The following is a 22624-nucleotide window of genomic DNA, read 5'->3' as shown; positions in this document are numbered from 1 at the left end:
GATCATCTATAAAGATAGATATTTTAGCAAGAAGTTAAATCAAGTCAAATATTCATTTTGAGTAATTTTTCTTTAAAATTCATTTCTTTCCATGTATATTTCTGATATTCCTTCCCTATAAATACATAAAAATTTCCTAATTAATATATTCTATGTTTAAAAAATTAAAAGCTAGATTCATTTAAATAAAGAAGTCTATTGTTTTTAAAATTTGTTTTAAGTAAAATAAATTTAAATATTTAACGTGGCCGACAAAGCCTTATTAGGAAGTGACTAAATAAACTATTTAGAATGAAAATCTCTCTCTAGCCAGGAAAAATATTTTGGTCTAAAAATAATCCAATATTCCAGATTTATTTCATGTTATCCCACCCTAAATTCAAGTAGTGAGGTTTTTAAATTATTCTGTTCACCACAGGATTTCTGAAAGCAACTGAAAAAAAAAAACCACTTAAAAAATATATAAATGTACTTTCTTACCATTAAAGTTAAAAAATATCCCAGGGATATAGTAGTAGGTAAAACTAGAACTCCCCTGTCCTGCAGAAATATTTTAGAAAGTCACTTGATTGGACATTTTATGACAGTGAGGATATATTTCATCACTTTATCTAACAGCCAGCAGGATACCTGGGTCAGAACTGCTATAATAAACATTGTTATGTGAAGCAATGAAAAATACATCTTTTTGTAACTAATAGAGAAGCTACAGAAAAAAAATAACTCTTGCTTATGCATTATATATTTTAATTCACAGGATCAGATTAAATGGTCAAGTGGCTAGAAAATATTTTTGAGAAACACTAAAACCATATCCTGTATTATTAAGGGTTAGACCTTAATTTCTTAGCATTTCAAAATACTTAAGTCTTCAGTGTGATAAAGCTAAAAGCTAACTTAATAATGGAGAAAGTTCATAATACAAAGAGGAATGCTATCCTGGACTTTGGAGATCAGAGGTCAACTCAATTTATTAGGGCTTTAGGTCAAACTTGACTCTCAGATTCAGTGTCCCAGCTGTGAAATTTATCAGATGTGACAGCTATGTTGGGCTTCAAAATGCTCACGATGAAGCTGGAGTGAGCTTGAAATGGTGGTCTTAGTACTTACCTCCAACAGGTCTCTCACAGCACATAACAATAATCACCTCATTGATAGAATCAGAAGGTCAACTTTGTTAGCTGGGTGACCATCATGTGCACACACATTAGCATTTCTGAATGCACCATTCATTACAAGCTAATGATACCGAGATGAGTCACTTAGGCAAGAAGATGTTGAAGAAGACTGGGAACTGTCGATTCTAGCATGGGAGACACATGAAGGCATGGGGAGGAGTGTTGAGACCAGAATTACCAGCCAAGATGGTCAAGTTAGAGTGAAAGCCGCAGGAACCAGGGAAAAATCCTCTCAGATATGTTACAACTCCTTGTCATAGATTGTAAATTCTGTCTCCACAATTTAGCCAGTAAAATCCCTAGCAGAGAACCATCTCTTAGAAGAAAATTAAAAATAAAAAGCAATTGTAACTCTTTATAATGTAGAACTCACTGTTCTCCATACAACAGAGAGATGTGAAGTGCAGATGATGGGACAGGCACTTTGCTGGGCACAGGGCTACAAAGATAAACCTAGTCTAATTCTTTTGTTATTTATATGAGAAATCCCTTAGCCTGACCAGGCGGTGACGCAGTGGATAGAGCATCAGACTGGGATGTGGAGGACCCAGGTTTGAAACCCCGAGGTCACCAGCTTGAGCGTGGGCTCATCTGGTTTGAGCAAGGCTCACCAGCTTGAGCCCAAAGATTGCTGGCTCGAGCAAGGGGTCACTCAGTCTGCTGTAGCCCCCCACTCAAGGCACATATGAGAAAGCAGTCAATGAACAACTAAGGAACTGCAACAAAGAATTGATCTTTCTCATCTCCCTCCCTTCCTGTCTGTCTGTCCCTATCTGTCCCTCTCTGACTCTCTCTCTCTCTCTGCCAAAACAAACAAACAAACAAAAAATCCCTTAGAATTACAGAGAAATCTCATGTGTATTTCCAGGAAAGCATATAATTTGATGCCTATGTATGTAAAATAACTTCCTAATGATAACAACACCTTCATAAAGGCACATTTGCTAATAGCAGGTTTGCTTTTTTGTGTTTTTTAATTACCACAGAAAAACTTACTGATTCATATACAATTAGACTCAATTTTTACAACAGGACTCAGATAAACAATTGTGACTATTTTTTCAAGCAAGAGGCTGAAAGAATCTTTAGTGGTCTAATTTTTTCTTCCCCAATGTGCTTAACTCCACCTTCAAACATACCTATTAACCCACTGTGTAGTTGTTAATTATAACAAATCAATGCTTTAAAAAAATTTTAATTGGTTAACTACTCACAATAAAATAAGTAGATACAAGAGACTATGGAATGCTAATTGTCTGTTGTTGATAAATTCCTGCATTCTACATTCTCTACATTTCAAAGCCACTGTGCTGAAATGTAGAGTTCAGCTAGTCCTGAAGCAATATTCCAGGCCAAAGGAACAAATATAACTAGATCTCTTCTTTCTTTCTTTCTTTTTTTTTTTTTTTGCCTAGCATGGCAGGGCACACTAAACAGGAGTCTTACCCATTCTGGTAGGGAGGATGAGACTCAGACTGGAGATAACAATCTGTGAATTACATAACCAAGAATGCACGTCAGGACTAGAGGAGCAGGGGAGGTAGAGGGGTAGGGAAGGTCTGGCAGTGAGATTACAGCAAAATTGAACACCAGGCAGCCCCAAGTAGGAAGGTTACAGTGGAGAAAGTCTTTATACAGGTGCACCCAGGGATAACGCCCAAGCCTCAGGCACTTCCTTTCAGAATAAACCCCTGCCTAGGAGTCTAGAAGATTTTGATCACTTTTTTTTTTTTTTTTTTTTTTTTTTTTTTTACAGAGACAGAGAGAGAGTCAGAAAGAGGGATAGATAGGGACAGACAGACAGGAACAGAGAGAAATGAGAAGCATCAATCATCAGTTTTTCATTGTGACACCTTAGTTGTTCATTGCTTTCTCATATGTGCCTTGACAGTGGGCCTTCAGCAGACTGAGTAACCCCTTGCTGGAACCATCCAAGCTGGTGAGCTTTGCTCAAACCAGATGAGCTCGCGCTCACGCTGGCGACCTTGGGGTCTTGAACCTGGGTCCTCCACATCCCAGTCCAACACTCTATCCACTGCGCCATCGCCGGTCAGGCCTGATCACTTTTTAATTAAGTAAATAAGAAGCATTTTAGCTTTGATTTGACTGCTTTTTATTCTGCCACTTTCTCTATGTAGTTTACTTTTTTGACTCACCTGAACAGAAGTATGTCCTCTTTGAATCAGTGTTAATAAGATTTATCCAGAATATCTAGCTTTGTACAAATGCTCTGTTCTGAGATGTGCCCAAGAAGACTGCTTTATGGAAAAGAAGGCATTAAAGACTGAATTGATGTTCACATTTATAGTTCTTGATTATTTAAAAAGTCCCACTAATACATAAACTTGAAAAAATGCATAATATAAGCTAACACTTCCTGGGCACTCACAAGGAGTTAGTCATGGTGCTAAGAATAAGATTTATTAACTCAATTCCCATATTAACATATATATCCTAGCTAAATGTAGCATTTTATAATTTTTAAAAGAAACTGAATACATAAAATGATCTTAATTGCCATTCAACCTTAGGCAAGTTAGTTTACTTCAGTATGCCTTCTTCCCTTCCCTGCATAATGAGGAACAATAATAGTGGGTGCCTGGCAAGCTTTCTGATGAGGACCTAAGGCAATAATTCTTGTCAAGTGCACAGCCAGGGGCCTGCCACTGAGTAAACACTCAGGAAATATCAATCACCTTTTTATTTTTAAATTTCTGTTGAAGACTATATTGGAAGAACAGAAAGGAGCAAAATTAGAATCTTAGGACATGAATTTTAGCTACTTAATTCACTATGTGACCTCCTAAAGTTTAATGATCAGAGTTCAGTTGTCTGGGGGAGGACTTTGGTCAAAACAACACCTTGAATTTCCTTCAGGAAATTGCTAAAGTCTCATCCTCCACACTTCTTTGTCTAATCCTCCAATTCAACTTTCTGAGAATTTTCAAAAAGAAATGACAATTATTGTGGTATTAGTGAACTGCATAGACATTAAGTTTAAGAATTATACATTGTAAGAAAATTGCTTTCATGCTTTTTGCCCGACAGACCCACCTTTAGCTCTCTATTTGACCTCAAACTTTTTTGATTTTTTACAAAATAATTTCTCCACATAATTTCTTTTATCATATAAGCATTGGTGTGTTTTGTGTGTGTGTGTGTATGTTTTTTTGGGTTTTTTTTTTACAGAGACAGAGTCAGAGGGAGGGATAGATAGGGACAGATAGAAACAGAGAGAGATGAGAAGCATCAATCATCAGTTTTTTGTTGCGACACCTTAGTTGTTCATTGATTGCTTTCTCATATGTGCCTTGACTGCGGGCCTTCAGCAGACCGAGTAACCCCTTGCTCAAGCCAGCGACCTTGGGTCCAAGCTGGTGAGCTTTGCTCAAACCAGATGAGCCCGCACTCAAGCTGGTGACCTCAGGGTCTCGAACCTGGGTCTTCCGCAACCCAGTCTGACGCTCTATCCACTGTGCCATGGCCTGGTCAGGCATTGGCATTGTTTCTAACAATTTTTCTTGACCCTACTTAACTAGACTAGAAATCTTAAAGGCTACCAAAACTATTTCCACTTCTAAAATGGGGTCAAGGGTGGAGAGAATTAGATTATAGGTTATTCTCTGTGGTCCCTTTCATTTCAAAGATTTTTATGGTTCTATTCACTGACCAAATGCCCGAGAGGAAAAAGACAGTGCAGTTTATAATTTGACGGGGACAGTGTAGCATCAATACACTGAATATGTCAGGAACTAGCTCGATCCTAAGGAATGGAGCTCTGTCAAAACCCATTTGCAAAAACAAAAAACAAAAAAAAAAACCCATTTGCTATTTCTTGATACATCAATATGGCCCATGGTCAAAAACCTCTATGTAGTTCTTGAGGAAGAAGGCAGACACAAACAAAAAGTAAACATGTTCTTGAGGTGCACAAAGTTAGAAGGAAAAACCTGAACAATCTAGAATACAAAGGAAAAATATAAGTAGCAATCTACTTTTTGATATACCACGAGGCAGAATCATGTGTGGCCCTAGCAGTTCAGATAGTAGAGAAAAGCAGATAAAGCAAGAACACCAGAAATAATAAATGTGGGATTTAGATCACATTGTTTTCTTCAGCTCCATGATTTATAAGCTGTGTGATTTCAGTTTTGCCTCATATAGTTGTTTTGAGGATAAAATGAGCTAAATTGTGTAAAGTACCAAATCCAATCTGTAACAAACAATAGATGCTCAAAATACTATAGCCATCATCATTCCTATGGTTACTCTTCAGCCTATCACTATACACTCAGGCGTTGCTGTCCTAGCTAGCAGGTAGTCTAGTCGCCAATCAGTTATTGATGTTCTTTGATAGAGTTGTTGTATCATTGGAAACATTATGGCGATGACTAGAATGCCACTGATTAAAAGTGAATATGGCCCTGGCCAGTTGGCTCAGTGGTAGAACGTTGGCCCGGCATGTGGATGTCCTGGTTTTGATTCCTGGTCAGGGCATATAGAAGCACTCATCTGCCCTGGCCGGTTGGCTCAGTGGTAGAGCGTCAGCCTGCCGTGCAGGAGTCCCGGGTTCGATTCCCGGCCAGGGCACACAGGAGAAGTGCCCATCTGCTTCTCCACCCCTCCCCCTCTCCTTCTTCTCTGTCTCTCTCTTCCCCTCTCACAGCCGAGGCTCCATTGGAGCAAAGTTGGCCCGGGCGCTGAGGATGGCTCCATGGCCTCTGCCTCAGGTGCTAGAATGGCTCTGGTTTCAACAGAGCAACGCCCCAGATGGGCAGAGCATCGTCTCCTGGTGGGTATGCCAGGTGGATCCCAGTCGGGTGCATGCGGGAGTCTGTCTGACTGCTTCCCCATTTCCAACTTCAGAAAAATACAAAAAAAAAAAAAAGAAGCACTCATCTGCTTTTCCACTCCTCCACCTCTTGCTTTTCTCTCTCTCTCCCTCTCTCTCTCTCATCTCCGCCCCTCCTGCAGCCATGGCTCAATTAGAGTGAGTTGGCCCCAGAGCACTGAGGTTGGCTCCATGGCCTCTGCCTCAGGTGCTAAAATGGCTCCTTGGCATTGGAGCAAGGGTCCCCAGCTGGGGAAGAGCATCGTCTCCTAGTGGGAATGCCAGGTGGATCCCATTCAGGCACATGTGGGAGTCTCTCTTTGCCTCCCCTCCTCTCACAAAGAAAAAAAAAGTTGATACATATTGCAATAATTTATACTAACTAATACAGTACCCACCATATAAATTCCTTGAAACAAAGAAAAAAATCTGTGCCACACTGCAAAGGAATAAAGTCAGAGATGATAAAATTATTTTCTGTATTTCACATATATGTGAATATTTCATGCATATAAATTTAAAGGGGTTGAACTTCTCATCTTGGATGTATTTTAAATAGGAAGGAAAATGAGATACAATGGGAATATTCTACCGTGTGAAGCCTGAAAACGGTTACATACTGAAACTATGTTTTAAGAAACATTTCTTTCAACAAGTCACACCGGTGCCATCTACTTTACAATTCAAATGAGTATTTTGCACTAGGGAAAAAAGAAAGGAAAGACCATGAAGTCACTTACTAAGAGCTTTCAAATATCATACAGGAGAACCTGCTCCTCTACTGATTCACTATCCCTACATAGACTGATAACGAGAATGAAATGGGTTAAAATTTAAGCATGGGAGATTAGTATGAGATATAAACAGAATGCTTCAACTGGTGAGTTATAAAGAATCCAGACCACTCCTATAAGGAAGTTTTGGGAGCTGCAATGCTGGTGTGCATAAATTCTACACCAAGTTTCTACTTTTCTAATTTTTTGTTCTTCCTCATGTGTATGTAGTGGAGAGAAATGGAAGGACTTGCAGTTGACTCCCTTAAGCCTCTGGCATAAGTTCTTAGGGCTGAGATGGGGTGGGGGCTGGCTTCTACATTCAAGTTCATTAACGGCAGCCTTTGCCCAGAAGGGGGCAATGTGATTAAACATAGTGGGACACTAGATGATTCAAAATGGGCTGGAGTTCTTCCATATTGACCACCCCTCTGATCTTCCCTCTAATTGTTCTAGCCACACTTCTTCAGCTCTTCCCCACAACCTTTTCCTTATTTTTTTTTACTTTTATTCTGAAGATCAGTTTACCTTAGGCTTCCCCAATTCACATCCTCACCCATCACCCAGGATGCACCTAGTAGGTACATTTGTGGATAACAAATGTACGTACATTATATTTCCACTGTCATGCTAAGAAACTACATCTATAGGTTCTGAGATTTTCTCTATTCTATACTCTTTTTTTTTTTTTTTGTATTTTTCTGAAGTTGGAAATGGGGAGGCAGTCAGACTCCCATATGTGCCCGACCAGGATCCACCCGGCATGCCCACCAGGGGGCGATGCTCTGCCCATCTAGGGTGTCACCCTGTTGCAACCAGAGCCATTCTAGTGCCTGAGGCAGAGGTCACAAAGCCATCCTCAGCGCCCGGGCCAACTTTGCTTCAATGGAGCCTTGGCTGCAGGAGGGGAAGAGAGAGACAGAGAGGAAGGAGAGGGGGAGGGGTGGAGAAGCAGATGGGAGCATCTCCTGTGTGCCCCGACCAGGAATCAAACCCAGGACTCCTGCATGCCAGGCTGACGCTCTACCACTCAGCCAAACGGCCAGGGCCTATTCTCTACTCTTTTGAAGTACTTTTTAGTTTACGCCAACTTGACCCTACAGCAAGGCATTTTCAGAACTGACACATTCACAGGCACAGCCTCCCTTTAGTATCTTTTACAGGGTTACACTTAATAGCACCTCACTGGGACTCACTGTCTCTGTGCCCCTGTGGTCCCCAGCCCTTCCTATAAGCCCTGATCCCTCAACAGGGTTGGTTACTTCTACTATCCATTTTCTAATATAGCTTCAAGCTCTGCTTTATTTCTCAAGAAACTGGATAATCTCTGGAAGGGCTCCTAAGAAAATCTATGCTGTTTTCAAATTAAGACTGCTCTTTCTCAGTGCCTCTATTCCTCATCAACCTAGTTAGGAGCCCCCAGGTCTCATCCTTATCACCTTTGTCCAGGCTTTAAAAATTCTATATTTAGTAATAATTATTACTCAGAATACCCACACAGATCTCCCAGGCATCTCTCCCTAAGGAAAATCTCCTTGAAGCCCTCATTAACATTTTTCTTCTTTTGTTTCATCTCAGAATCTACTTTTCTCAATCTTGCTAGAGACAGTTGGATGGACCTATGACTAACCATTCCTATACCCATGATTATTCATGCCCTCATTCTTTCGGATTTAACAAAATTCACTATATGATTGGAATGACTGATAAAGGGACTAATAAGCGAGCTATTCCTTTACCTCTGCTGAAAGGCAAGTTTTTAATGATGGGCCCAAAACCACGGTGTGTCCCAGATCAGTGGGGAAGTTACAGGTAGGACTATGGGTTGCTGCATACGTAACAGACTGTTTTATTAATTGTGTAGCCTATATAGTATACCACCACCAAGGAATTTTGAAGGGGCAATCTGACCTATAAACTTCATTCACCATTGACATGATAGAAAAGACAGGTTGAGAACCCTATTTTGAAATACCCAAACTAAAGGAAGCACCATTCTTCTGAAGACTACAATACCAAATCAATGTTTCTTTACCACCCACCATACTAAATTCCTGACATGTCCACTATACATACAGTATTTATTTATTTATTTATTTATTTATATTTTTATTTACTTTTAATTTTTTTAAATTCATTTTAGAGAGGAGAGGGAGAGACAGAGAGAGGAGAGAGATAGAGAGAGAGAAGGGGGAGGAGCTGGAAGCATCAACTCCCATATGTGCCTTGACCAGGCAAGCCCAGGGTTTCGAACCGGCGACCTCAGCATTTCTAGGTTGACGCTTTATCCACTGTGCCACCACAGGTCAGGCCATACAGTATTTATTGAGTGAAGATTTTCCCGTCCAAAACAAGTACAAAACAGGTTTGTAAAAAATAAGATAATAAATGAAATTAATGTATCTTTTAAAAAATAAACGGATCTTAACTATTATAACTCTTCTGTGATTTCTCAGAAATGAGAATTGCCCCATACCTTTAAAGTCTTTCAAAGTAGAAGCATTTGGACTATTGCTATTTGAATTTCCCAGGAAGTTTAATTAGTAGCAAATTTATCCCAGTCCACATACGGATGCAGAAAACACAAATGACTCCCCAGTGATAGGGTAGTGCTACAGAACATAGACCAGGGGTAGTCAACCTTTTTACACCTACTGCCCACTTTTGTATCTCTGTTAGTAGTAAAATTTTCTAACCAGCCACCACTTCCACAGTAATGGTGATTTATAAAGTAGGGAAGTAACTTTACTTTATAAAATTTATAAAGCAGAGTTACAGCAAGTTAAAGCATATAATAATAATTACTTACCAAGTACTTTATGTTGGATTTTCGCTAAGTTTGGCAGAATAAATCTTTATAAAACAACTTACTATAGTTAAATCTACCTTTTTATTTATACTTTGGTTACTCCACTACTGCCCACCATGAAAGCTGGAACACCCACTAGTGGGCAGTAGGGACCAGGTGACTACCACTGACGTACAACTAACTATAAAGAATCTTGGAGCCCTGGCCAGTTGGCTCAGCGGTAGAGCATCGGCCTGGCGTGCGGGGGACCCGGGTTCGATTCCTGGCCAGGGCACATAGGAGAAGCACCCATTTGCTTCTCCACCCCTACCCCTCCTTCCTCTCTGTCTCTCTCTTCCCCTCCCACAGCCAAGGCTCCATTGGAGCAAAGATGGCCCGGGCACTGGGGATGGCTCCTTGGCCTCTGCCCCAGGCGCTAGAGTGGCTCTGGTCGCGGCAGAGCGACGCCCCGGAGGGGCAGAGCATCGACACCTGGTGGGCAGAGCGTCGCCCCTGGTGGGCGTGCCGGGTGGATCCCGGTCGGGCGCATGCGGGCGTCTGTCTGACTGTCTCTCCCCGTTTCCAGCTTCAGAAAAATACAAAAAAAGAGAGAGGGATAGACAGGAACAGACAGACAGGAACGGAGAGAGATGAGAAGCATCAATCATTAGTTTTTCACTGCGCATTGCAACACCTTAGTTGTTCATTGATTGCTTTCTCATATGTGCCTTGACCACGGGCCTTCAGCAGACTGAGTAACCCCTTGCTGGAGCCAGCGACCTTGAGTTCAAGTTGGTGGGCTTTTGCTCAAACCAGATGAGCCCACACTCAAGCTGGTGACCTCAGGGTCTCGAACCTGGGTCCTCTGCATCCCAGTCCGATGCTCTATCCACTGCGCCACCGCCTGGTCAGGCAATATACATATACTTTTAAATCTAGCATTTCATTTGTAAAATGTACTCCATTGAAAAAACATGTTTGAAATTCACTGATCTAGGTTATCTCCCTTATTTTACAGGTATTTTACAGGTGAGTAACCTAGCTATAGAGGGACTAGGTAGCTTTTCCAAGGACACAATGCAGGTTGGAAGTAGGGTTGCCAAAGGACTTTTCAAGGAAATCTCATAATTTACCACTTTAAAGAGTATAACTATCTGACAACATTATTTGCTTACCCAGTAATGTTTTAAACAATTCTCAAGGTATCTTAAATACTATGTATCACTAGGTCTATTATGTAACAGCTGTGATACACTTAGGTAATAGAATAAAAAAATTATCACATGGTAAAAACTCGGAACCAACCTTGAAAACAGCCACTTACCTAAGAGAGTCACAATGTATATTGGACAGGCAGAAAGCATGCAAATTTCATTAGTTTCCCCCTTTATAAAAGTTTCTAAGATAAAAAGTATTGGACAGAATATTTTTCAAAGCTGACTTAAAACACCATGAAACCTAATACAAAGCTTTATAGAGCTGGTAGAGAACAAAGTTAAACTAGCTAACATAATTGGAAAGATGATCTATTCAAAACTGGGAGGTGCTGACCTTTTGCTCTTTATTTCTCTACAACGAAACAGATGACCTTATTTGCTACCAATACAGAACACACTGGCCCAGGGGCTAACACTACAAGTCTTACTTTATAGGTGATTATACCTCTAAAACGACAACTTCAGTTGCCCAATCTCTAACCAAATATTTTAATGCATTTAGATAAAGCCACAAGATAAATAATTTTACAGTAATTTAAAAAAAAATCACAATTTTGTAGACAGGAGAGGAAGGCAACATGCTGAAATAAAGATCGCAGACAGACTTGGGTTCTAATCCCAGTCTTCTGTGGTAGTAAAATGGTCTTGTGCAACTTATTTCATCTCTTAATGATTTCATTTATCTCATCTTTAAATGTTGATTAACAACTCCTTCAACATTGTCGTAAAACTAAAAAAAACTACTGTATGTAAAATTCTTTTCAGAGTGCTCATTCATAAAAGATAATCAAATGAAAGCCAGAAGCCTTTTTTTGTTCTCAGTTATAAAACTACTGGTTTTGGCCTAATCAATGCTTTTCACAGAGATCATGAAGCCAAAATAAGAACTGTCAGTCACTCTGAATTTTACAACCTTAGAAAGAGTTATTAGGATAAAAAAGCCAAGCAGTTTTTAAAATCTGAGCAGCAATGTTGTTCAGAAAATTATATTTGCTCCGTAATGTAAAGCTTATTGACCATATTTTGGACACTGAGAAAAATGGTGTTCACCAGATATATAAGTACCTACACATATAAAGATGAGTTTGCTAATGCACATGGTAGTTATAGTTTTAATATAGTTAAACTTTCATGTATAATACTTGCTTGGTGAAAAATTATACAATAGAAAAGTACAACGAGAAGAAAGTCTCCCCTACCTCCATCCCTGAGTTTTTTTCTGCATTGATAAACGTAAGTAAAATTTTTATATTTAATAATGTTTCAAGATTTGCTTTATAAAAACCCAAAGTCATATTTTAGATAGCAGCATCTCTTACCCTCCCCAGATCACATGATGAACAATCTTAAATGTTTGTTACAAGTAGATGGCAAATCATTACGGTCTGACAGCAGCAAAGAACAAAATCCAGTTTTCTTGACCAAAATTCTGTTCATAGTTATATTTGGAAGGATAATGTTTTCTTTTTATTTAAATTACATGTCAATTAGATTAATGAGAAGTATCCATGGGATATGTCTGTAAATGATAAAATGCTATAATAGTACAGTATTATTACAATATATAATTGCTGACTAAATCTGAATTTAAGACATGAAAAATTTAAATATTTTTAGAAATGTAACTCCCTCATTGTTTTCTCATTTAGAATTTAAAGGTAGAGTATTGTTACTGACACAACTGAACCAGAAAGGCAAACAATGTCCCAAATCAGTAAGTTTGCTAATTTTATTAACTTTATGAGCGTAAGAAAATACATATATTAAATTTTTCACTATTTCACACATGCAGATTCTTTAAGGAATGCTAAAGAATAAATAACAATCATATTCTACTAGATCCTGGGTATATAGTAGGTACTTAATACTGGTTAAATAAATATAAGTAATTTAATACATAACCTTATTCTATAATACTCTAAAGTTGTGACAAATATATCACAAGAAAACAGATTAATATCAAGATTTTTATTTCATTTTTTTGAAATTAATAAAATTTCAACTCTAAGAAAGGCCTGTCTTTTAAGAAGATGAATTAAGAGGAAGGGTATATAATATCATTAGAACTTTGTCATAAAATTCTTTTTAAAAATGTAAATATCTCATAAGAATTTAATCAGGGCTGTGAACCAGTTAGTGTGGACTGATTTTCCTGATATTGGTTAGAGAGAAGCAGATAGGAAAAAGTAAAAAAAAAAAAAAAAGTAGTAACCTGAGGCATTGAATTCTTGCAGAAGCCATTAGCAAATTTCCAAAGGCAGCATCTAGCCTGGAGGCATTCGAGGAGAAATAGGCAGTTTTGGAGAAAGTGGGTCAATGGAACAGAAAATGTGTAGATTTACATAAGAAGAATTAAGATGGTAAGCCAAAAGATAGGCCCCAAAGTATTCTGAGGTCTAGAATGAAATTAAATCATTGGAAAAATGGATAAATGGTAAATGAGCAGGTCTCATGAGAAATCAACTGTTAAGAAGATGAAACTGACTTTGGCATTTAAAGAAGAATGAAGATTGAGGGATGGGCGGTTGACAAACTAGAACAGAAAAAGGTGGTAAGAAGTCATTGTCCCTTGAGCTCTCTCGGGCCTGTGTGTGCAGAGGCACAGGGAGAGAAAGGGCTACTTTTATATTTTTAATTGACTAAGTATATGTGTATATATATGGGTTCATACACATACATGTATTTCCCCTGTATTCCTAATCTATGCTCTCTATAGATGATACAATATATAAATATAAATAATGTATATATAGCATCTGAATGATAAAAGAGATAATAAAATGGTAAAAATGTGATTACAGCAATTACAACTGCAAGCTAAATGATTTAGTGTTAGCAATGATATGCTCAATCTATTATATTATTATTAAGTCACATGTACAATTAATAACAGGACAGGTTTCTATATCATACAGTTAAATCTAAGACTCATTGGCATAGAAACATTTATTTCTTACATAAAAAAAATTCGGACCCCCACACTACACAAAATATTTAAAATTAAATGTAACAATAGACACTTTCACAAATCGATAAATTTTGGCCCTACTTATTTATGAAAATAGCTTACACAATATGGAATAATAAAACAGAATAGTTGTAGATAAAAATGGACTATGACAATCTCAGAAGAGTAGAGGATGTCAATGTTACTAGTGTCCTTAAGTGAACTCATTATTGCCGTTAAACCCTGAATTAAGAAATGTCTCCTGGCAGTTTAGGTAAAAAAGGAGACAGATGGGTTAAATACGATTTATTCAAGTATTAGATCCTTTTTTCACATAGGTAAGATAGAAATCACAAATGAATAAAATTCATTTATTTTATAAATTTTAATTACCCATTTACCTTAGAGAGTTATATTACATGGTAATTAATATAAGAATTCTAAGTATTTCTCTGTATTTATTGTTTGGCATAAAAGAAGCACACAAATTTATTTGTAGATGCAAATTTTCTTTAAATAAACTCAAGGAAGAAGTTATTGTGTGTACTCTTTTATAAGGAATTATAAGAGACAAAATCTACATCTATAATTAATTAAAACTCACAGAAATACTATTGAAGGAACAATTCTTGATTCCAGTCCACTATAAAATACTAGTACAATAACCACATAAGCATGTGCTGAATTCCTTATGCAAATAATTTGAGTATTTATACGTGCGTTTGCCTGCTCATGAAATAAATACATAATATCTTGCCTGTCTGCTTCTACTTCCATCTTATCCCCAACCACCTGCCCTCAACCACTGCTTTTATTCCCCCCGCCCCCCTCTATTGCTTTTATTCCCCTCCCCTGAAGCAAGATTACTTTCATTTCAAAGAGGCAATCATAGTTATTTACAATCACTAAGATAAAATAAGATTAAACTTTGAAATAGCTATAAAAGTATTCTGTTGGAAAAAAAAAGTATTCTGTTGATATTTTAGACACAAAAGTTACTTTATTGGAAAAAGATTCCTTATGGGCCATATGAGTACAAGGATATCAAAAGGGAAAAGAGTAAAATAAAATATTAGAATAAATTGAAATTAACACTAAAATTCCTAAAAAAATAAACAAATAAAAGACCATAGTTGCCAGAAAACTTCATTAACAAAATAAAACATAGAAGATACTTGAATATTAAGCAATTTGATATAGTATATTTAGCCATATAGTTAAATTCAAGTTGGCCATATGATTAAAACATACAGCATTATTCATTTCTCTAACACAATTGTGCTAAAGACAATGGCAAAGACTGTCAACTACCAACCTGCTTGCAAAAAGGATGAGAAAATAAGCAACCAAATCAGACAGTAAAAATAAATATTCGTTTTCTAAACTTCTAACACATCTGCAATTTTCTTTCCTCCTCTAAAAATTATCACCAGATGACCTGCTGTAGTCTACATGGAGTTAAAAAATGTGAGCACCTCTGTTTTAAGGGTTGACAAATTTTTGGACACAAAAAAGGAAATAAAATTGTCACCAACACCATGCACTTTCTCACAAAACCTTAGCATCAAACCTAACTCTCAAATGTCGTCAGCAATTACTCAATACTCAAGTATTACGTCAATCTTAAAATGAAAGACGGGAGAAGCATGAGAAAAAAGCACGTTACCAAGCTGCCTCTGTAGTCCTCAGGGAACTTGTAGACCGCGACCTTGGCTTCATAATAATACTCATTTTGAAGAAAAGAAGAAGAAAAAAGGAGAAAAGTCTTCTGATTATTAGTACATCTCAGCTATCTTTCCACAAAGACGGTTTTAAATATATCCCATTTCCAAGAGAGGCTGCTTGAAGAAATCCCAAGTTCCTGGGGCCGGCTCCTGTCCGCAGTCCAGAACATAGGGCAGCTTCTAAGGCACCGGAGTCCTTTCCTCTTTCATACTGAATTTACTCCAGCGGGAGGCTGTTCGGAAGTGACAGTTTTTTTTTTCTCTTCTGTTTGCATTGCCAAGGGAGGAACTGAATTTTGAATCTATTCTTCATCTGGTCACATGGGAAACCAACACAGTGAAAGAGCCTCTTGATCTTGTCTTTTTTGCAAATCCATAATAACAGGTTTCAAGTTTTCCAACGCTCTAAAAGTACTCAGGTAGAGTGAAAGGAAAAGAAAAATAACCGCGAAGAACTGTGACACCGGAGAGCTGTCAGGGAAGTTCCATTTCAGGGCGACCACAGGAAAACACTCTCCTCTGGGCAGCCAAGAAGTCAGCGAGGCAACAAAGCTCTGCACTTCGCTGGGCCCACCGCTTTACCTGTGAATGGAATTGTAGCTCCGTCCCCTACTCAGAATCTGACTCCAAGCCTCTGTGAATGAGAACTATCATTCAATCTCGCCAGGAAGAAACTATTCTTCAAGGGCTGTATGACGTCTGTAGGAAGGCAGTTCAAAACACCGCAGGGAAGTGAGAGAGGAAAAAAAAATAAAAAAAGTAAAACCAACCAGAGCGTCCAGCCCCGCCTTCTCCTGAATTGCTGAAACTTACAAAGCTAAGGGGCAGCCAGCCCGAAGACCAGCCAAGCAGACCTCTCAAAACTTATAAAACCATTTCCTCCTCTGAGAAGTGAGGTGTCTGTTATTCAGGGTAAGATTCCCTGAGCACCTTTATAAGGAACACACCCCTTTGCTGTTGAGTTGTTTGTTAACCATACTCTTAAAAAAAAAAAAAAAAGTCCATTCTCTCAAAGTCCTACACTGAAAACTAAAATTTCTTGTCAGAGCAAAGTTGAGGAAACTCGAGGATTTAGCAGCTGTTCATTTGGAGCATATTTAATGAAATGCCGTGCTTCGGGGCTGGTTGTTGAGAAGCAGGCATTATTGCACCCGATTGTGCCAGAATGTTTAAACTGAGAAACCTAATGTATTATTGCCGGACAAGTGGCTACATGTACTGAGGCTGTTCCCTTGCACAATATTATCTAAATCTTATTTCTTTTTGAAAATCATATGCAAATTTTATTGATTTCTATACCCCACAAACCCTGGGTTTGCTAACTCTTAACAGCTCTTCAGTGAGGAATGAAGCTCGTATAATATCATTTGATCTCATATTGTGACCAATCCCTGCCCCACCTCCTACGTCTGAAATAAAAACCGTTCTATTATAGTAGATATAATCTAAGCTGATTGGAATTGCTTCTAAGAGAAGGAACATTTGGATAGAGACTATCTATATGAAGGTGCTCCAACTTCAGTTACTTTTGATGTGAAAAAAATTTAAACATTGATTCCTTAAATGAAATTAGTACGTTAGTTTTCTAGTCTGACGTGAAGTTTGTATTTATTTGGCATTTGCAGGCAGGATGTTGGAGTGCAATTGTGACCCACCCAAAGGACTTGGAAAATTAATGTAGTAAGGCATTCTGCCAGAGGCTCTGGCTGCTTATTACAACAAACCCTTCAGCTTCTCCCCTGGTCATGCTTCAAGGTGCATTTGTGATTTAGTCTCCTCTCAGTGACTCCAGATTTCTGAAGCCAATCAGCTGGTTTCCTTATTGTCATCTCCTTCAGCTTTTCAGTTTTCCTATGATTGCTCAGGAACATTCATGTGAGTCTACTCCTTTTTGAGGGGGAGGAGTCTCATGAAAGGAATTTATCTTTTTTTTTCTACTTGGATTTTTTTAATGTGGGAAAAGTAAAAAAAAAAAAAATCCAGAGTAAAAAGTAAGCAAATTTTTATTTGAAACACTGTTCTCTTTCATGTAAGGTCTATCAAATATCTTCTGGTTGGTATTTCAGGAAAAAAATGACAATGGTCACTGAATGTAATATCTTGATATTATGTGTTAATCTCTTCTGAAATAATCAGCCCTGTGTTCTACTATACCCAGCAGGCTCTCTGTCTGGGGAGATTACTTAGCACACTGCCACTCCCTTCCCTGTCACATACACAGAAGAAGTTAGTGCTGTCCTGAATGCTGTTCCTTACTTGCTCAGTGTTCCATGAATTCCAAGAATCTACCTCTGAAAATGCTCGCCTGCTTATTGACTATCTTCTAAACACAGCATAACAGTCCCAAAATGACTAAAATACCACTTCTGTCCCCAAAGAAAACAAGTTTGAGTGGGGAAACTGACAATGTATGCAACTGAACAGAATACTGAAAGCTTCTTAGATCAGTACACCAAGGTTGTCATCACAGAGAAAGAAAGATGAACAGTATTATCTGGCCATTGAGATTGAAATTTTAAAATTTTTGTTTCTACCCCTAATATTTAAGGTGGTGACAGAATAAAAATAAACAAATAGCACTTACTCAATATTACAGTGTTTTCTCCATTTTAAGGCAATTATTTCACATGAACATTTCCGAAATAATGTTTTGTAATCTGTCACAAATTTTTTTCCTCTGAAAAGCTTCTCAGAATGGAGTAGATATAGAGGTAGAACTTTAGGAACCATGTGGCCTTTTTCTATAGGAACTTGAGGAACATGCATTTAATCTAGAAGATGCTATTATTAATTTATAGCATTTCCTTGATATATTAAATTGTGTGATGTTGTATAGACTTCTATTTCATTACAGTCACCACCACATTTCAATGAACTGCACCACAGATTTGTAAGTCCATTGGGGTCATTCATCTGTATATATTTTATTGACTCAAACCACTATGTAGCATGATATTTCCTGGACTTGAGTCATTTGGTCACATCATCCACAAGATTTGTCATATTGGCATACCATCTGTACCATCAGTTACTTGATATTTTTTCTTTATCATCGCAAACTTAAATAACATAAATTTAAAAGATAACTCTACTATTTTGAAATGGTCTGCCCATTTTCAAACCTTCTGTCTTATTTTCAGATTATAATAGATATTCTACACTTTCTAATTAGTCATAAGCGTATTTTTGAGAACCATGTCACAAATTTATAAAATATTCAGACCTGTCAAATGTGCGTAAATTCAGTACTACAAATATTTCAAGTAACTTTTTAGGAAACATGACCATGGAGCTGCAGGTTGTTTTGTTTTGTTTTTATAGTTTCCTGGAATTCTACATTGTGCTCTAACATTAATAAGAACAAGCCACTTTGAACTCTTGTAGCACTTCCTTGTTATTGAGAAATAATGTGATATTCTCCTTATCTGGAGGAGAATGTCAAGTATTTTCTCTCGTCTTATTACACTAGTGAAGCATACAATTGGCCTCAAGGATTTTCCTATAGGCATGAACCTCCTTGAAACTAAATTCCTTAATTACTGAGGAAAAACCCAGGGTAATATTTTTAAGGCTTCTGACCTTCAGGTTTCCTATTTCTTTTATAAAATGTCAGGTTATAATAATAATAATCACAATCTTGATGTAATCCCTGTTTAACTTTGCTTTTGTTGCCTGTCTTTTGGTGTTCTGTCCAAAGAATCATTGCCAAGACCAATGTCAAGGAGCTTTTCCCTTTTTTCTTCTAAGAGTTTTATGGTTTCAGGGCTTATTTCCATTTTTAATGTCTTGAATCTAGTTCAAGTTAATTTTTATGAGTGGTATAAAATAGGGGTCCAGTTCATTCTTTTGTGAATAAAGTTTTCGCAACAGTGGCTATCAAGTTTTTTCAACAGTATTTATTGAAAGACTATTCTCTTCCCATTGTATGTTCTTGGTGTCCTTGATGATCAGTTGACTAGGTATGTGTGGGCTTATTTCTGGGCTCTCTATTCTGTTACATTGATCTGTAGGTCTGTCTGCTTTATGTCAGTACCATACTGTTTTTATTACTATAGCTTTGGTTTTTGTTTATTTGTTTTTGTGACAGAGACAGAGAGAGTCAGAGAGAGAGACAGATAGGGACAGACAGATAGGAAGGGAGAGAGATCAGAAGCATCGATTCTTCCTTGTGGCACCTTAGTTGTTCACTGATTGCTTTCTCATATGTGCCTTGATCAGGAGGCTATAGCAGACCGAGTGACCTCTTGCTTGACCCAGTGACCTTGGGCTTAAGCTGGTGAGCCTTGCTCAAACCAGATGAGCCTGCACTCAAGCTGTAACCTCGGGGTCTTAAACTTGGGTCCTCCGTGTCTGTAGGGCGAATGAATTGTAAAATCTGTATTTTCTGTTTTTTTTCTCACTCTTATTGTTTTGTTTTGTTTTTTGATTTTTTTACAGAGACAGAGAGTGAGTTAGAGACAGGGATAGATAGGGACAGACAGATAGGAACGAACAGAGATGAGAAGCATCAATTATCAGTTTTTTGTTGTGACACTGTAGTTGTTCATTGATTGCTTTCTCATCCTTAGTTGTTCATTGATTGCTTTCTCTTATGTGCCTTGACCATGGGGCTACAGCAGGCCAAGTAACCCCTTGCTTAAGCCAGTGACCTTGGATCCAAGCTGGTAAGCTTTGCTCAAACCAGATGAGCCAGCCCTGGCCAGTTGGCTCAGTGGTAGAGCGTCGGCCTGGCGTGCAGAAGTCCTGGGTTCGATTCCTGGCCAGGGCACACAAGAGAAACACCCATCTGCTTCTCCACCCCTCCCCCTCTCCTTCCTCTCTGTCTCTCTCTTCCCCTCCCGCAGCCAAGGCTCCACTGGAGCAAAGTTAGTGCGGGCGCTGAGGATGGCTCCATGGCCTCTGCCTCAGGTGCTAGAATGGCCCTGGTTGCAACAGAGCGATGCCCCAGATGGGCAGAGCATCGCCCCCTGGTGGGCGTGCCAGGTGGATCCCGGTCTGGTGCATGTGGGAGTCTGTCTGACTGCCTCTCCGTTTCCAACTTCAGAAAAATACAAAAAAAACCCATAAAACCCAGATGAGCCTGTGCTCAAGCTGGTGATCCCAGAGTCTCAAACCTAGGTCCTCCGCATCCCAGTCTGACGCTCTATCCACTGCTCTACTGCCTGGTCAGGCTCTCACTCTTATTGTTAAAGATGGCTGCTGCCCATGTGGGACGGCTGATTACCTTCTTGCTTGGGTAAGGCTTGCTTATACTAATGTATGTTGGAGGAGGGGCTTTCTTGCTAAAAGGTTTTAAAAGGAGGAGCTATGAGGCCATTTTAGAGAATAGACCAGTTCTTTTGGAGAGAGGAGGAGTCTATGTTGTTGCAGGGCAGAGAGGCCATGTGGAGGAGAGGAGCCAGCCAAAATGGCGGAATGGTGAAGGAAAAGGAGATGGGGAACAGAGGTGAATAAAACTGGTGGGGCCTTTGATTCTAGGAAAAAGCTGGAAAAGGTCAGGGGCTTTGGAAGCCCTAAATGGAAAGGGAAGTGTTTTCCTGCTGTATTTTCTTTCTCGCTGCTTGCGAGCAGGAATAAAGAGGATGGCTCACCAGTTCTTGGCTCCACTGTTTCTTTACAGTCTGTCTGAATTTAATGTGAACCTACACAGGCCAGGTGGCTGTGATGGTGGCCACGGCTACGGCCTTACAGCATCCCAGTCTGACGCTCTATCCACTGCACCACCACCTGATCAGGTTTATTACTTTAGCTTTGTAATATAGTTGGAAATACAGAAATGTGATATCTCCAGCTTTGTCCTTCTTTCTCAAGATTGCTTTGGCTATAAATGGCCTTTTTTATTTCTGTGAAAAATGTCATTATAATTGCAATAGGTATTGTATTGAATATTTGCATGAAACTAAAAACTTATGCACAGCAAAGAAAACCATCAACAAAATTATTTTGGGTTCTGCACCTAATCCAATGGGGAAGATGAGGGACAGGGCACATCCCCAAACGAACAAGAAATTCTTAAACACCAGCAGGGTGTTTGAAAACTCAACCCAATTTTGACACTATCTACCAAGATATTGTGTCAGAGTCTTTAGGCTAAGCTCTCAGTTCCAAAACATTGTCCCTCCTGCAGCCCCCTTTAGAATACTAGTTACAAGTCCATTTTGTTATGTGTCCTTCTAACAGACTGATTATAAACAGAGGTTCCCATGACTCCCTCCTTGGGTTCTATAAATTTCTGGCTGGCTCACAGAATTTAGGAAAACCATTTGCTCACTAGCTTACTGTACATTCGTTATAAAGGGATATAATTCAGTAACAACCAGATGGAGAAGATGCACAGGGCAGGGTGTGGGGAAAAGGCAAGCTGTTTCCAGCTCCCTCCCAGCATGCCATTTTCCCCCAATTCCACATGAAGTTCTCGTGTTCCAACCATGAAGCTCTCTGAAACCCATTCTTTTTGTTTGTTTGTTTGTTTGTTTGTTTTTTAACAGAAACAGAGAGAGAGTCAGAGAGAGGGATAGATAGGGACAGACAGACAGGAACAGAGAGAAATGAGAGCATCAATCATCAGTTTTTCATTGCACATTGCGACATTTTAGTTGTTCATTGATTGCTTTCTCATATGTGCCTTGACTGCGGGCCTTCAGCAGACCGAGTAACCCCTTGCTCAAGCCAGCGACCTTGGGTCCAAGCTGGTGAGCTTTGCTCAAACCAGATGAGCCCGTGCTCAAGCTGGCGACCTCGAGGTCTCGAACCTGGGTCCTCGGCATCCCAGTCTGAACACTCTATCCACCTCGCCACTGCCTGGTCAGGCCCTTTTGGGTTTTTAATGGAGGCTTCAGTATAGGTGTTGGGCAAATGAGTTTGTAAAATTTGTATTTTTTGAGTTTGCTCACTTTTATAAAAATGGCGCTGGGAAGCCATGTGTGTGCTTGCCCTCAGAGTAGGGCAATTGATTGCAAATTGCAGATTATATTCCTGCTTGGGAGGGGCCATTGTTTTGCTAATGTTTTCTGAAGGAGGGGTCTTTGTGGGCCCAGGCAGTTTTGCAGGGAGAGCAGAGAGAATGCAGAGTGCTGAAGAAGAAGCCAATTTGTGCAGAGAGAGATAAGGTGTGCAGATGGGGAACCAGAAGTGAGGGGCTTTTGAGGTGAGCTCCTTTGAGATTG

General features: G+C 39.0%; 1 protein-coding gene and 1 non-coding gene across 16 annotated transcripts in view; one reads left to right on the top strand and one right to left on the bottom strand.

The window, feature by feature from the left end:
• Nucleotides 1–22624, bottom strand: part of PDE4D (phosphodiesterase 4D) — a 1576413-nt gene that overhangs the window by 308429 nt on the left and 1245360 nt on the right. Inside the window, exon 2 of one of the 15 annotated variants that reach the window (XM_066242861.1) lies at nt 15401–16157. The exons of 13 other annotated variants lie outside the window; for them this stretch is intronic. In XM_066242861.1, the coding sequence (XP_066098958.1) occupies nt 15401–15465 (65 nt within the window). In that variant the 5' untranslated portion in view covers nt 15466–16157. Of the gene's footprint in view, nt 1–15400; nt 16183–22624 lie in introns of those variants that run through there. One more of the 15 variants, XM_066242869.1, reaches the window with a different exon arrangement.
• Nucleotides 5693–5768, top strand: TRNAG-GCC (transfer RNA glycine (anticodon GCC)). Its single transcript has one exon. It is a non-coding gene; the product is annotated as a tRNA-Gly (tRNA).

Source organism: Saccopteryx bilineata, chromosome 1 (genome assembly GCF_036850765.1).
Source record: "Saccopteryx bilineata isolate mSacBil1 chromosome 1, mSacBil1_pri_phased_curated, whole genome shotgun sequence".
Taxonomy (NCBI): Eukaryota; Metazoa; Chordata; class Mammalia; order Chiroptera; family Emballonuridae; genus Saccopteryx; species Saccopteryx bilineata.
The sequence above is the reverse complement of the archived record's forward strand: the minus strand, read 5'-3'. Positions and strand labels throughout refer to the sequence as shown.